General features: G+C 37.7%; 1 protein-coding gene across 1 annotated transcript in view; it reads right to left on the bottom strand.

Moving 5' to 3' along the window:
- Positions 1-10230, bottom strand: part of MRC1 (mannose receptor C-type 1) — an 80821-nt gene extending 70591 nt beyond the window's left edge. The window contains exon 1 of the mRNA XM_045534233.1: positions 9928-10230. Coding sequence (XP_045390189.1) covers positions 9928-9988 — 61 coding nt within the window. The 5' untranslated portion in view covers positions 9989-10230. The remainder of the gene's footprint in view (positions 1-9927) is intronic.
- Between the last annotated feature and the right edge of the window lie 7588 nt (positions 10231-17818).

The raw sequence follows: 17818 nt of genomic DNA, 5'->3' as shown, positions 1-17818 counted from the left end.
TAACAAAAATACACAAGAATATATTTTAAATTTTAATAATTTGTGAAGTTTGCAACAAAGGAAAAGTAAATATAAGTTTTATACCATTGGAGATATTTTATGAGAATAACTTTAAAAATAATGTTTTTGATATGTATAATTTGGAACTGGTGATTTAAGGAAATGTGTAAGGATGGCTTATACTTACAGCACATAGCTGCTAGCTAGCAAAACGGACTTCCTCTTGCAAAAGAGTGGGGAAACAGATCTGTAAGCATATTTTTTTCCCTTAAATCAAAATTGAATTCACATAAAGATTTTTCTCTTTTTTTGTTTATTTTTAAAGAATATCCAAATATAAGGAACTGACTGATTTCTTTTAATGTTGTGACATAAATATAAACACTTCTTGTAAAGTTTTCCTAAATCCCTTTTACTTATGTGATTCTTTCAAAATGAGCTAGGAGTATTATAGAGGTTTGAGGGTCTGAATAAATGAGCTCATTATTTTGAATCAAATTATTTCCGTGAAATAGAACGAAGTCAGAACAGTCCCACTAGAAGAGTCCTTCAGTGTTTACAAAACATTTTTCACATGTCATATTCCACATACAATGCCCAAGGGAGGTTCGCACCACTTACACTCTGAGATCAGTTCTAGAACATTCCACCTAAAGCTTATGAGGAATTTTTGCATTAAAAGAAATTCCTCATAAGCTTCAAGTGGAATGTTCTAGAACTGGTCTCAGAGTGTAAGTGGTGCCAATCTCACTTGCAACCTCAAACCCCTGCTTGGCTTCCACAGCCTGATTACTCAGTTGTGCTGCTTTGATTTTTTGGAATCAGGGCTCAATAAAGCCCAGATCCAAAACACCTGCATCTGTTGGCTTCTCTGCATTGGCATCTGTCAACGGAACGTGCGATACCTGCCCAAACCCTCATCCCATCTAACTGAACTTCTTTCCACTTTTGATCTCTTGTCCTTGCTGCTCGTGTCCTAGTAGGACAAAATGAGTAACTTTCCGCCTTGGCGATAAAATTAAAATTTTCATAAAATGGCTTTGCTTACACTAAAACACAGGAAATAGGAAAATAAGAACCATTTTTTTAAAAAACAGTTATGATCATTACTATACACAAATAAATTTAGGCTCCTCTAATCTAAAAAGGTCATGAACTCTGAAAATTTTGTCATATAAATATATATCTGTAAACTTTACTAGCCTTTATATTTAAAGAAATTTGCTTTTGTTATTCAACCTACTGTCTTCCACTTTTCAGATAGCTTTGCTCAGTAATAATTAATTAATCATTAATAATAAATATATCTTTCACCTCACACTTCAGCAATTTTCATTGCATTGTCAGACAGCAAGCACTTAATATGTGATCAAATTCAGTCAACTAACCAGTTGGTAGCTAGTCCTTTAAGGAAAGGTGCTCAAAAGTCTTTATGCGTGAATTGTGTTTCTCTTTCAGAAGTTTTTATACTTATTTGACTTTTATGTGCCTAATTTTTATCTGTAGTTCCCTCTTAATTTTACTCCAAATAAGATGGGATTTCATGAGCAAATTTCCAAACTTCTCTTTCTCATTCATGGCATCCACCAGCCTCATATGCTAAAAACCTAGGAGTCATTCTGCATTCCCAAGCTTTCTCTTACATTCCAGGACAATGGTGGAACCTATTGGTTTTACCCAAAATGATACTGAGATGGTTAACACATTTTAACTGCCATGTGAGTTGTATTTAACTCATGCTAGTTTTAAGCCCGGGGCTTGGTGAAGCATATGTAACTCACGTCTGTTCACCTTGGGAGTGGCATAAACTATTTTTCCAGTTGTATATAACTCACACACAGAAAACAATAAAAAATAACAAATTTTTCATTAAATTAGAAAGGATCGTTTTATTTTCAAAGTTCTTATTCTATTTTCACAATAAAACATCATGGCCCCATGAAAAAAAATTTTTTTCCTAGTGTGGCAGTCAGTATATTAATTTCATGTGTCAACTTGGCTGGGTCATGGTACCCAGATATTTGATCAAACAGAAGTCTGAATGTTGCCACGAAGGTGTTTTTTTTTAAGAATGACACTATTATGTAAATCAGTTGATTTGAATAAACAGATCGGCCTCTGTAGTGTGGGTGGGCCTCATCCAATCAGTTGAAGACCGTAGGAGAAAACAAACTGAGGAAGAAGAGGGAATTCTCCAAAGACAGAATTCTGCCTCTACACTGCTTTTGGACTTGAACTGTAATATCACCACTCTCCTGAGTGCAGCCTAGCCCTGCAGATTTTGGGCTTGCCGGCCTCCACAATTGTGTGAGCCAATTCCTTAAGTAATACTCTCTTACTCTCTCCCTCTAAACACACACACACACACACACACACACACACACAGGTTCTGTTTCTCAGAAGCACCCTGATTAATACATTAATCATTCTCTTTTCTCCAAACTCCATGGCCAACACCCCAGACCAAGCCACCCCGGTCTTGCTCTGGTCTCCCTCTTTTTTAAATAGAATCATCAAGTAAGATAACACCTGGGTGGAGATGGGCCCGACTTCTCACGTGGCTCCAAACTCCAAAACCTTTCTAATGTAACAGGCCACACTCACTGAGCTACATAAGAGAGAGAGATTTCTTCCTGATTCTGCAATCTCTTTAGCAGATTGCCTGGGATGGGCATCATGTTCTGATTGAATGCTTACTCACTAATAAAATTGTTTTCTTTCACTCCCACCTTTGTGGAGAGGTTTTCCTGGGTTGGAAGGAGATTTGGTTTCTAACTATAGTTCCCCAACAATTTAAACACTTCAAGAAGGTACCACTACAGCCAGTCTCCACATCATAGCTCACTAGAAAGGGCGTGATCCCGTCCGGCCACCCCCCTGCCCTCACCTCCTCTCATTCACCACCTTCCAACTACGCTGCCTTTCTGCTCCTCAAAACCTCCAAGCTCATGTCCACTTTGGTGACTTCATATTTTGAGCTCCATCTTCTTGAGATGCTTGTTAAGGTCCCAGGCCAAGTGTCAACTCAACGAGCTGACCATCCTAATTCATCTTATTCTTTTATTTTCTATATAAATATCCATAACCATCTTAAAATACATATATGCTTTTTCTTTAATTTTGTGTTCTGTCTCCCTCTATTGGAATATAAATTCCACGAGAAGAGGGACTTGATTTTTCTGGTTCAATACCATAGTTTCTCTTTGGGGAGCATAAATCATCTCTTGACAAATATTATTAATAGTTGAATGAATGGAAGAATATTAACTCTGAAGCATCTTGACTAGTACCTCAGATAAATTATTTATTTACTAATAGATTAATGATTATGGGTCTATTTAATATTAGTTTTATGGAAAGCTTATTTTTTACTGAAGAGCAATGTGTACATGTTTATATTTGTGAAGAGAGTGCTTGGAAATGAAAAGCTTCTATTTCAATACACACTTATCTATTCTTGTTTCCTCTATTTATCTTTGGCCATTAGGAAGCAGGGTGAGTTTGATATTGCCTTTGCCAGACAATACAAGGAAATGTATTTATGGTGATACATCCATCGTGCATGATTCTTTTCCCCAGCACGTAGTTTTGTTTTTATCACTGTCTCTGTGTGATGTGTCTGATTTATTAATGAAATATCATACTTCTTCCCGTGAAAGTATATTCAAGACCTCAGGCAAAGGGAAGTTTGCGGCATTTTTGCCACTATCAACTACGTCACTATGATATATTTATAAACATTCTATATTTTGTCTGTACGAATAATGGTATTGTAACAGAAATATCAAAAAACTAAACAAGGGAGGACAACTGGATTGCTATATTCATTTCCCTGCAATCTTATTTGCAGGATCTAATGTGTGAGTTTTCTTTCTTATGTTAATATTTACACATCAGAAATTTATTGACAGGATTGGAGAGATTCTCCTCCCATCTTAACTTGATCTTACTAATCGCACATTTATTTTTCAACAAATATTTGACAAACACCAACTGTGTGCCAGGCACTATGCTAGTGACAATACAAAGACGAAGGAAAGAGGCCAGTTCCCTGCCCACACTTAGCACACGCTCTGCTGTGGTTAATTCAAGGGCAGACATAGCAAGGGTCAAAACACATTTTAAAAAGAAGCAATACGTTTCAACCCAATATCTCAGGCTAAAAATAACTGAAGACTAAACATCCAATAACATAGGTGTGAATTTTCTTCAAGCATGTCCTAACATCTTTAAATGATTCCATAACATTGGACGAGTAATTAAATTTCCAAGCCTACTAGCAAATCGTTATTAAAAGTAACTATTAGTTAGGGATACAACCATGACATTCTATATTTTCTCGTCTATTTTAAGACTTTTTCCACTATCAACAAATAGAAATGCTGACATGAAAACACTAAAGAAGCCTGGGCATGGTGGCTCATGCCTGTAATCCTAGCATTCTGGGAGGCCCAGGTGGGAGAATTGCTTGAGGCCAGGAGTTTGAGACCAGCCTGAGCAAGAGTGAGACCCTGTCTCTACGAAAAATAGAAAAATTAGCTGGGCATGGTGGTGTGTGTCTGTAGTCCCAGCTACTTGGGAGGCTGAGGCAGGAGGATTGCTTGAGCCCAGGAATTTAAGGTTGCTGTGAGCTATGATGATGCCATTGCACTCTAGCCTGGGTGACAAAGCAAGACCCTTCTCAAGCACGCGCGCGCGCGCACACACACACACACACACACACACACACACACACACACACACACACACACATAACTTCTGGAAGACAGAGAAATTGGATAAGAGGAAGATAAGCGAGTATTCTGTAGCAGATTCTGCCAGAACCCTACTTTTTTCTCCTTGGCCCTTGTCATTTTCAGTGTGTGCCAGCCCCACTCCCAAACGCCAGCAACGCATCTTTCAGCCTGGGGACTTTTCCCGGCCATCAGAGTCCCTTATGCTCAAACACGGCACAGACTAGGTGAGTCAGGAAATTAACACCCCGCGGTAGGAGCCCTTCATCGGTGACTGATGGGAACTGCAGAACGCTCCAAACCCCTTGCACCTTGGGTGGGATGACCCTGGGGCACACGTTCCACACCGTCCCCCAGCAGAACTCAGATCCACTTGCCCGCTGGGGTCACTGGCTCGTCCATACACCTCCCCTTCCCATCTCACTTCCCCACGGCCCTGCCGGTGTTTCCTGGGATCACTTCCTAAATAAACCTACTTGAACTCAAATCAGAACGCAACTGCCAGAGGACAGCTTCTTTGGGAAACCAAACTAGGCGATATGTCCACTAGCCTCAGTTAGTGAATGTTTCCTACACATGTTTCCTCCAAAGAACCCAAATGAAGTAAAAAACAAATATTTACCCTGTACCTAGTAAATGCAAAAAGCTTTGCCAGGTGATGGGAGAAGAAGGTAAGTGGCCATCATATCAGGCTTAGCAATGTTGAACAAAAGAATAAAGGAAAAATGGGGAATTACTTTATTTTTCACTTCAATCCTTTATTCATTCACAAAATACTCAGAGAAACTACTAACTTTAAGTCACTGCATTTGGCCATTTGGGGAAGTACGAATATGAACTAAATGTAGGTCTGATCTCAAGGAGGAAAAAAAGGCCACAAGACTCTTCCAACTGTCCTCCTGCCTCCCTAAAGGTGTGAATATCTACTCCTTCACTCTCATCTCAGTGGAAGAGGCTGCTCCTCCTGCCCATCTCTCTACCTGTGTCCTGGACCCCAAACTCTCTTGCTCTCCATTCACTATTTCTTCCACTTGTTTCTGTATTTTCAACTTCAGAAGGTCAGCCTCCCCCGCAACTTTCAGACAGACAAACAAAAACCTGTGTAGGTAAGAAGTTGTTCAAACCACATTTACATCTTTCCTGATCAACACACTCCAGCTGGTAAATTACGTCTACTTCTTAGCCTCAGAGTCCCAAGACCATAGTTAAGAGTTAACTCTTGAACTTACTGCCCATGTGACCTCTGCAAGCCACTTCATCTTCAGAGCCTCAGTTTTCTCATCTAGTAAAAGGTATAGTGACACCTACCCATCTGCCTTATGCAAGGCTGGGGGCCCCTGAGGTCTCAGTTTCTGCTCTAGTTATGTATGCACAATACTTGCAGATTAAACCAAAAATTACACTTAACTACCAAAAATCTAATCTAGTTGTCTGTTCCAAGGCATAGATGCTAGCATAGACTTCCAAATAGAAACACTGAAAAAGCTATTAACTGGAGAAAAAGGTGGGGGAGGAGGAGGAGGAGGAGGAGGAGGAGGAAAGAAGAAGAAAGAAGGAAGGAAGGAGGGAAGGAAGGAAGGAAGGAGGGAAGGAGGAGAAGGAGAAGAAGAAAAAAGGGGCTGGTATTTTTCTCCCACTTAATTCAGTTATGTAAAAAATAAAATTAATACTCTGAAGAATTAATATTTAACATAAGACACGTGCTTATACTGAAATCAACGTTTTTAGGAGTGATCGTGAGAATCTTTCCTATGAAAATTACATGATAGTAATTATCTTTCGTAGCATTTAGATGAGGAAGCTGGAATGGAAGAGTATCAGGATTATATGATTTCTCATCATATCAGTGTCAGAACCACAATTCCACTGCTTCTAGACAATTGTGAGCCCCCCACATGGTAACAAGAATAACATGATTTGCACTTACTTGATTTTACGTTACTGGAAGAAACCTAAGGGGAGATGGAAAAGTGAGAGCTGCCTAGTGAAGTGCCCGGTCTATCTCTACCTGCTAAACAGTGACCTTCCGGACATTTTATCTCCCTGAGCCTGTTGCTTCATCTATAAAATAACAATGTCAAAATGTATCATTTCAAAAAAAAAAGTATCATTTCCAAGTTCCCTCTTGTTTTAATGCCCCATGATTCTAAGGCTTCTTTCCTCCACCAAGATGTCTCTCATTTTCATTCTTAGCAGATGTTCCAGGCTTTTTCATGACACTTGGCTTGCTGTTGTAGCTGCATCCTGAGAGCCTAGAAAGGCTCCATGTTGCTCTGGGGGACAGTGACATCAGCTAGTGAGAGCCTATTGTTGGCATTTCTTCTCAACTCAACTCCACCTCCAGTGGCACCATGTTGATAGTTGGAAGTCAACCATGGTGGGAATGTTCACACTACAGAAATCAGTAAATGTCACAAATCAAATCAGTTCTTGCCTTCTCCTTTTCCTTCTCCTTCTTCTTGGAACCAGTTGTTAAGTTTACCAAGACACCACTGCCTTTGAGCCAAACCTTCCTGTTTCCAAGTTAAACTTCTCTGGTATGGTCCAACCTCTGTGTCTGACCGGCTTTAAAGATACGTGTCTACTGTGATCATAACCCCACTGAGGTCTAAACATTGGTGCTGAATGTTAAGAAGATACAGGCAAAAATAAGAGTTGAAATGGCAAGCGTCTGTCTCTCTCTGCTAACCTCAGGCCCCTGGACTCCTCAAGGTAGAACCAGCCTCTCCATTGGCTTCAACCCACAGATGCTTATGGTGCTAATGGTGTGAGATGCTCTCTTGGAGGTAGAAAAATGAGTTCCGGGTTGAGAAGAAATAAACCAATAAGAAATAGGGAGAATCTTTCCTTGAGTTTTCCTAAGGGTTAGGAAGCCAGTGGAGGGGTCCTGACATTTTGCTTGTCCTTTAATCTGCTGCTAACTAAGCAGGTTGCCATACTTTTTCACCCAGACTCCTCTGTTCATGTGCTGTTTGGGCCAAAAAAAGGTAAAAGAATTATAGGCTCTCAAGTAAAAAAAAAAAAAAAGTCCTGGAAGGGGCTCCCTTGCCCATTTTTTGTTTTGTTTTGTTTTTTGTTCTCTAAGCAAATGGATCTTCAACATCTCCCTCCGTTCCCCAGTATCTGGGCATTTGACGAGGAAGACATTAGTCAGAGTGAGGCATCCTGCTGTCTGGCAGAGGGAACCATTCCCAAGCCAACTGAGAAGCGCTTTTTGCTCAAAAGCATTATTGAGTCACTTTAAAGAAACTTAGGGGTTTTGTCTGTGCTACCCAATACAGTAGCCAGTAGTCTTACGTGACTATTGTGCAGTTAAAATGAGACTCATGTGATTTGAGACGTGCTGTAAGTATATAACACACATGAGATTTTAAAGAACTAATTTTAAGAAACAAATGTGAAAATATCCCAATCATTTTTATGTTGATTCAATGCTGAGTGATAATGTTTCAGAGATACTGAGTTAAATAAAATATATGAGTAAAATCAATTTCACCTATTTCTTTTTAGATTTTTATTTTTTTTAATGTGGCTACATAATGTGGCTACCTATGTTTCTATTGGGCTCTGCTGGGTTATGGGGTCCAGGTCTCCTAAAGAGCCCTTGAATTGTTCCCCCAGCTTCTGTTTGAAGATCTTTGGTGGCAAGGAACTTTCTACTCCTAACTAGACAATTCTATTTGAGACAACACAACCCTTAGAAAATTTTCACCAGTCTTAGTGTTTACTTTTGGGACCATGAATAATATTTCAGTCCTCTTGCACAAGAGAAACATCTTGAAAAAGATGAAGATGGTGATAATGCCTCACCCCACCTTGCAGTCTTTCCAAGCCCAAGTCAAGAAGCTCATACCCAGCACCAACTATCTATTAATTGAAGGAAGTGATTTATAGCCAAGACTAGGCTAAAATATCTCCTCAGGCTCCAGGAATCTTTTGTTAGCATTGTTTCATGGGAAACCTCTCCTTTAAATGCTTAATATACTACTTTTATTGGAAAATTCATTACCATGAAGGGGGGGAAAAGTCACTGCTTTTAATAGCTAACACTTATGAGGCACTTACTAAGGGTCATACTCCATTCTAAGCATTTTACATATTATAACTCATTGGATCATCACAACAACAGATAAGCAGGTAATACAATTCTCCCCATTTTATAGATGTGGGAATTAAAGCACAAAGAAATGAATCAGCTTGTCCAAGGTCACACAGCTAGTAGGTGAGGGGCAGGGTGCAAACCATACTGCCTTCCCTCGTGTTTTTATAATCACTGCTACTTAATGCTCATTATGATTTAACCTTTGCTGTAGTCAAATATTCTCTCCCTAGGAAGCTTCCTGCCCCCAGCATTGAATCAGTGCCCAGACAGATCATGCTCAGTGTTTGTTGATTTGATAGAATTGAAGGAGGATTAGAAGCCAAAAAAATATCAAAGTTTAAATCCCTTTCATATCATCTCAAAACATAACCAGGCCCTCTCATTATGCAGTTTAAGCAGGTTGAATCCAGGGAAATAGAAAACACAGACTCAATAACGTCTTTGAGAATCTGAAAAGCTCTGAATCTGTTCCTAATGAGTAATCTCCAGTCTCCAGGAAAAGAAGAAGAAAAAAAAAAACCAGGAATGAATCTGCTTATGTAGCAGTTTGAACAATTTAGAATACAGATAAGGGTGAACTTTCTAGCAATAAAAAAACATAAATGATTAAAATGGCTCATAGAAAAAGATGAGTGTGAGAATTGCACAGAATTGCTTACGAAGGGCTGATCTGGGATCCTATCCTTGGAAGTAGGATGAGGGAGACATCACGCTGTCCTCCTTTCAGCCAAAGACACACAGAAGGTATTTTGAGTGGGAGGTAGATAGAAATACTGTGAATTGGAAACTAGAATGAGCAAACCACAGAGCAGGAAATCCCTGCACGAATGAAAGAGGGAAGGAGCAATGGGAAATGAGAGAAGTCAGAAGGTTCCCTGGGGTCTGAGACAAGCAACACCTGGGACCAGAGAAGCAGCCTCCTCCCTCCTCCAGCTCCCAGCGTCCATGCCTGGCAGCCAGATGAAAGCAACTTTGCCCTGAGTGCGTGGTGCAGAGAGGTGCTGGAAGGAATACATTCACATTAACCCAGAAGAGGAAGGTGTGGCAGAGGTCCCCCCAAGTCAGAAGGCCCCTGCCTCAGAGCAGACTTACCCAATAGCTGCACAGCGCCCGGAATGACAGAGACAAAAACCAGGAGCAGGGCCAGCCTCATGGCCCACAGCTTATCCTTCTCTTCCACGGATGGAGAGGAGTGTGGGACACAAACAAAACACCTAGTGTGCCTGACTGCCCCCGCCACCTGGCCCCAGCTCCCAGAGCTGCCCTGCTGAAAAGGAGCCCAGAGGAAGCGGTCCCTTTTAAAGGGCTCTTGAATTTAGGGAAAACCTCCAATAAGTAGATATCCTGTCACATGAGGGGAGTTGGAAAAACAGGAATTCAAAGTTACAACTTTGCTTGGTAAGCTAACTTCTGAGAAGAGCAGGCACAGAGGAAGAGAAGAGAGGGACACGTGTGGGAGAGGAGGGACGTGGCGGGGCGGTGGGGACAGAGGGCGAGGGTGAGACGTGAGGAGCCCGCAGGGGAGGGGAGAAGTGAAACAGCCTCAGACCTCCCAGCCCTGGCGGTGGGGCTGGGTGGGGACCAGCCTGCAGGCCACTACCTGGGCCGGAAAACTGAGCTTCCGCAGCTGAGCCAGGGGTCCCTCAGCAGACAACCTCCACTCTAAAGCGACACAAGCAGCAGGCACTAAAAAGGACAGTTTCATGCTGGAAACAAACATTTAAGAGTTCAAGCTGATCCCTGTCATTCTCCATACTCAGTGCTTAGTTGTTTTTTTTTCCTTAAAACTTCAAAAGAAATAGTTCACATGGAGCTTTGCTCCTCGAGCTAGAAGAAAAGCAAAAAAAGAAGCAAAACCTAAGAGGAAGTCTCAGCAAGGCCAGGAAGGAGAAAGTTCTAGAAGCTTTTCTCTAGAACGTTCTCTAGAAAGCCGGAGAGAACAATGCCAAAGGATTGCAATAAAGCCTTGCTGCCCGGCCTCAGCCACGGTGGTCCTCTTCAGGTTTGTAAGTGTCTTCTTGCTAGAAGGAGAAAATCTGATTGTTTGGTCACAAGATTTATTAATATATTCATTTCATGGCAAGGGAAATTCTTTCTTAGAATAACAAACTGTTAATAGATCTTTCATTACATACAAAACAACCCCCCACACATCTATTTTATTGTTTTTCAGAAGTAAAACATGAATTAACAACATTCTGAAGCAGAAACTAATGATTAGATAGCCGTATCGTCATAGGAGTGTGGGAAATGTTCATAATTCCAAAGGAAGCTGCTGGAAACACTGTATTTTTTTAAAATTCTCAATGAATAGTTTATCTTCACTTGGAAAGCGCCAACATTCACCGTCTTTGTGATAAAGTTATAAATTTTGTTTCCTAATAAAAATGTGAGCTTTCCGGAAAGTATCCAGTCATTGTTAATATAACAAAAATGGTTATATGGCTGGATACTTTCCAGAAATCCCTCATAGTTTTCTTACTGCTTTTCTTTAACATTCTAAATTTAAGATGATTCTGACAGGAGGAAAACAGTGGTGAAAATGTAGGACAGAAGACCAATGTTTCTTTTTCATTAAGCTAATGCTTGACCGACAAAAAAAGTTGGTTACAGAACAGAACACAACAGATAAAAATGTTCCTAAGACATTGTTTCACTGATTTATCATTGAAAAAATATTTTAAATGGGTCACTTGTGGCTTTAAAGTGTAAATAAATCAGATACAAATTTTTTTGCCTAATTTAGATTTATACAGATTTCAGAAGCAACTAGAATTTAATTGAATTATCTCTACAATCACATTCAAGATTTGTTTTTTAATTACATAAGTGTGTCACATCACATTTGTGCAATTCAAAATCAGGATCAGTAGTAAAATCTGTGGCCTTGAAAAAAAGTGAAGCTAACTGTCCCATAAAGAATTTACCCCAAGATCCTGACCTTATTGAAACAAAGATTTATCAGGCTAGAAGAGGTGACCAGGGCAGATAAGAAATTCAACTCTTACGGGAGGGACATCACAGAAGACGAGAGTAGGAAGCTCTAGGAATCTGTCCCTTCACCTAAATAACCATTGAACAGGCAGGAAGTGTCTGAAGTGACCATAGATGATCTTCGACTTATGATGGGGTTGGGTCCAGATAAACCCCATCATAAGTTGAAAATATGGTAAGTCAAAAATGCATTTAAACACCTAACCAAACATGACAGCTTAGCCTAGCCTAACTGAAATGTGCTCAGAACACTTATATTAGCCTAACATTGGGCAAAATCATCTAACACAGAGGCTATTTTATAATAAAGTATTGAATACCTCATGCACTTTATTGAATGCTGTACTGAAAGTGAAAAACAGAATCGTTGTACGGGTACTGGAAGTAGAGTTTCTAGTGGATGTGTATTGCTTTCACATCATCATAAAGTCAAAAAATCGTAAGCCCAACCATCCTAAGTCAAGAATCTATATATTGGAACTCTAGAGTCTCATCAAAAACTTGGAGCATCCAGGGGAGAGCTTGATGTAAAGGATTGTAAATTTCAGTGAATTTCAGCCTTTCACTTAGGGCAGTGGTTACCATTCTCCATCCCTCAGGCCTGTGTCAGGCAGCTACAAGGGAGGCAGCCCACATTTCTGGCGTGGCTTGCTAGAGCCAGGGTGGGCAACAAGGCCCTTGTCCTCCAAATATCAGGACTGTATGTTCTGAAGGCTGATTGGTGCTTTTGATGGCTTCCGCCACTTCACATAGTACTGGAAGTTCTAGCTAGAGTAATTAGGCAGGAAAAAAAAATGTAAAGCATCCAAATTGGAAAAGAAGTGAAATTATCTCTGTCCACAGATGCCATGATTTTATATGTAGAAAGTCCTAATGCTTCCATAAAAGAACTGCAGAGTTAATAAATTCAACAAAGTTTCAGAACACAAAATCAAAACACAAAAATCAGTTGTATTTTGATAAAAGGAAATTAAGAAAGCTATTCCATTTATAGTAACATCAAAAAGAATAAAATCCTTAGAAATAAATTTAATAGGCAGAAGACTTGTATTCTGAAAACTACAAAACATTGCTGAAAGAAATTAAAGAAGACCTAAATAAATGGAAAGATATCCTGTGTGCATGGAATGCAAGATTTAATATTGTTAAGATTACAATATTACCCCCCAAAATCTATAAATTTATGCAATCACTGTCAAAATCCCAGTTTTTTTTTTGGAGAAATAGAAACCTCCTCCAAATTCATATGGAATCTCAAGACAAAACAATCTTGAAAAAGAACAAAGTTGGAGGACTCATACTTCCTGATTTCAAACCTTACTGCAAAACAACAGTCATCTAAACAGTGTGGCACTAGCATTACAACAGACATATAACCAGTAGAATAGAACAGACAGCCCAGAAATAAACCCTCACATATGTGTTCAATTGGTTTCCAGCAAGGTGCCAAGACCATTCAATGAGGAAAGGACAGTGTTTTCAACAAATGGTGCTGGGAAAAATGGCTATCCACATGCAAAAGAATGAAGCTGGACTCTTACCTTACACATCATACACAAAAATCAACCCAAAATGGATCAAAAATCTAAACATAAGAGCTAAAACTATAAAACTCTTAGAAAAAACATCAGGAAAAATCTTCATGACATTGGATTTCTTAGATATGATACCAAAAGCCCAGGTAACAAAAGAAAAAAACAAGTAAGGCTTTATCAAAATTAAAAACTTCTATGCATCAAAAGACACTATTTAGAGAGTGAAAAGGCAACATACAAAATACGGGAAAATATTTGCAAATCATTTATCTGTAAGGGATTAATATCTAGAATATATAAAGAACTACAATTCAACAAGCACAATAACAAAACCAATTAAAACATAGTTGGTGGACCTAAATAGACATTTCTCCAAAGAAGATAAACAAATGACCAATAAGCACATGTAAAGATACTCATTAGTCATTAGGGAAATGCAAATCAAAACTACAATGAGATGTCATTTCAGACCCGAAAGGATGACTACTATCAAAAAATAGACTATAATAAGTGTTGATAAAAATGTGTAGAATTTGGAACCCTTGGGCATTGCCAGTGGCGATGTACAATGGTGCAGCCAGTGTGGAAAACAGTTGGGCAGTTCCTCACCAATTTAAATATAGAACTATCATATGATCCAGCAATTCTCCTTCTAGGTATATAACCCAAAGAATTGAAAACAGGGCCTTAAGCAGATATTTGTACACCAATGTTCAAAGTATTATTTACAATAGCCAAAGAGTAGAATCAACTCAGGTGTCTATTTAGCAGATGATAAAACAAAATATGGTATATACATACAATGTAATATTATATAGCCATAAAAAGGCATTCTAATGCCTTCTACAACATGTACAACCTTTAAACAGTATGCTAAGGGAAATAAGCCAAACACAAATGGACAAATATTGTTATTCCACCTATATGAGGTACATAGAATAGGCAAATTCATAGAGACAGAAAAAAGAGACCTTAACAGGAGTGGGGAGGTAAGGGCTGGGAGACAATGAAGAGTTATTGTTAAATGGGTGCAGAGCTCCTGTTAATATTTTGGATGATGAAAAGTTCTAGAAATAGAAAGTGAGAGTTACACAACTTGGTGAATATATTTAAAGCCACTGAATTGTACAGTTAAAAATATGGTAAATTTTGTTATGTACATTTTACAATTTTTTAAAAAACCCAACTCTTGTCACCTTCCTTATACCCTTCTACTAAGTTTTGGTTTTGGTTTCTGGTTAGCTATTGATGATGGTGGTTGTTTTTAACTAGCCCTTTCTTCAAGCTAAAATATTAAAAATATCCCCATTTTTTACTGGCAAGACAATTGCTGAACTATTTCATTTCCTCCTAGAAAAGTGTTTCTCAAATATCAGTTGCTTCATACCTACTCAATTTCATATAAGATGAACTTAGTGTCTGCTTTGCACTGAAATAGTTTCAAGAAAATTGCTCAACAAATTCTTTAGTAATCTGTTATATCATTTCTCACAGATAAAACTGGTAACCCATTCAGAAATTTGTGTGGTTTTTTCCTCCAGTAAGCCTATCTTTTAATGGACAAATTTACTCAGATGTTACCAAGATAATTCCTACTCAGCCAGAAGAACAAAGAATATATAATGATGTGAAGTCAAAATTGTAAAAATTTAGAAGACGGAACACTATTTTTTATGTTCTTATTCATCACATTTTCCAATCCTTACCAAAACATAGCAAAACACCAATAATGCATTTGCAGTTTCATGGAAAACAATTACATTATAGCATCAAATTTCTTTGTATTAGATTATTTATATAAAATTTGGCTTTAATTGTAATTGTCTCCAGATAGTTTATTTACATTTATTGTAATCTACACTATATGTATGCAGACTATTTGAAAGGCCTATAAGCTTTAGAGTTCTGTAACCAATGCATTGTTTAGTTTGGTTTGGTTTGGCATGGCACACATCCTTATAATATACTCAGTTACCTTTACAAAGTAATTTAATTAGAAGGCTATTTGATCCACTTAACAGTTGAAAAAAACTTAAGAAGAAGATAAAAATGTATTTATAATCTGAAAGTGACCTACACTTTATAGATGGAAAACAAGACACAAAAACATTGGGCTTGTTCTTCAGAACTGTACCAAATATGTAATGTTACTTATAATTTTTAGCAATTCGGAATGCAAATTTTGTATTTATCCACTCAAATATTCTGAAACAGCTATTCTCTAAGGTGTCTGAACGAAATCTTTAAAAGAAAAAAAAGAAAGATTTTGTAGAGAAAGAGAACATTTCTTTAAAAAATCCATTAATATTCCAATTTCAATGTAAGAAAAATTATGACTTTTTAAATAGGCATCTCTTGGACAATTAAGATCTGTGTATGTGCAAATGCAAACTTTTTCACAGCAAGTATTACTACAGTAAATATTATCCCCAAATTCATATAAAATCAACCTGTGATATATTTAAGACTAAACTCCTCTTTAAAGTAATTTTGCCAGTTTTACCAAGAATTTTTTTGTGGATTACTTATTCATAAAAACCACACTTAATCTATTAATAGGTACTCAAATGTGTCAAATGAGCAAATTAATGAAATAAATGTTCAGAAAAATAATCTTCAGGCTAAATATGGCAATATAGGTAAAAGTTAAAAATCTTTAGTGCAACTAAAACTATTAACCACTGGTACTCAGGCATGTGTAGGTTGCGCACTGTTCAACTGGAAGGTGTGGTCTTCACTGGGCCAGACAATCACACACGGCAGACGTGATAAATGCATGGAGGAGTATGAGTTAGAGTTGATGAATGAATGCATGTCTCTTTGTCAGGATTTGAAACACCTTTCTAAGGCAGGTGGATTTGGTTCTCAATGTCGCTGCCTATGCAGGTGTGCACACCTGCTTCTCTATTTTCTCACCTCCTGACTCTACTGTTCATGTGCTTGGATCAAACAACTAAAAAGCCCAGAAGGTGGATGAGAGGCAGGAAAACAGAAATCTCAAAATTAAGTAAACGCATCCTCCCATAATGAAACAGACATCCAACAAAAGATTTGCTTAAACCTAGAATTTTAATGAACATGTAAAACTAACCACTTTGTAAAATAAAATAGCTCAGCTGTACATATTTAATACATTTTTTCTTTTATTATTTACTATATCCACTATAAAGTAGCTATTTTGACGTTCCATAGCTTCCAAGTGGTATATTGTTGTTTTTGTAAATTTAATTCAATACATTTTTTTAAGGCCTATGACAAGGAAAAGCTATTGATATGTTCACTAAGTAAAATCCCACTCCGAGGTCCAGAGCACAAGATACTCATTTATTAAGCAAACGGCACAGTGCCCACCCAGCACATGGTAGGCATTCAACACACTATTTCATTTCTCTTTCCTTTCCGATGTTTCATTACAATTGTCATTCAGAGAAATCGGGCCCTGATAAGAGAAACAAGACTGTAACATTCACATGTTATCATTTCAGACGTTAACCTTTAGAAAGAAAAGGGACTAAAAAGTCTATTAAAGATATTAGGATTTGTTAAGATTTTGTTAAAGTTATAATTTTATAAAAATTATTAGACTATACAATAATAGTCTGATCATAGATGAATTTTTTAATGCATCGTTCCTACAACTAACTTTATTTGAACTTGATATTTAATAAAGACATCATTATCATCTGGGCTCCAAATTTTACTTGGAAAAAATATCATATAGCCTATTGCAGATACTGCCATTTACTGAAAATGTTAATATATTTCATATAGCAGGAAAGTAAACTTTTTATTAGGGCATAAAATCTATATGGGCCTTAACTAGCAATAATTAGAAGCTATGAGAACTACAATATATTAATCATTTTAATAACATAACTTTTAATCACAGTGTAGAACTATCAGTTTTTTATCAGCATAATTAGCTGTAATTTCCATCAAATACTACAGACTTGACCTCTATAAACATGTGTACACTCTTAAAATATTAAATAAAATTAGGTGCTCAATTTTCCTCCAACATGTGATCTTTTGTACATGCCTTCATTATTTGCATAAAGTGTTGCCACTTCCCAAATTATCAGGCAAATTCATGTTCAGATATTATATACAAAATGCATTATAAACTCAAACAAGTAATATTTTTGAGTTTACTTGCTTACTGCTTATAAATTCCAATATAAAGAGAAAGATAAGTTTATATAAAATATTTTCATATTTAGGGATATTACAGATTAATCCCTTGGCTATAGACTTTTCTTAATCAAAAAGATCACCATGGCAGAATTAGAAAAAAATTATTTTTAGTATAATTTTTTTTAAGTTATAACTATTGTTAAGCACCCGCAGGATTGGCAGATGAAGATAAAGATCTGTTGTTAAACAAGATACCCTCAGGCCTTCCTTTAAGGAATTTAAAGATAAGTGGGAAACTCAGAAAAGTAAACATAATGAAA

Source organism: Lemur catta, chromosome 1 (assembly GCF_020740605.2).
Source record: "Lemur catta isolate mLemCat1 chromosome 1, mLemCat1.pri, whole genome shotgun sequence".
In the NCBI taxonomy this organism is placed as follows: Eukaryota; Metazoa; Chordata; class Mammalia; order Primates; family Lemuridae; genus Lemur; species Lemur catta.
This window is presented reverse-complemented; position numbering and strand designations above follow the sequence as displayed.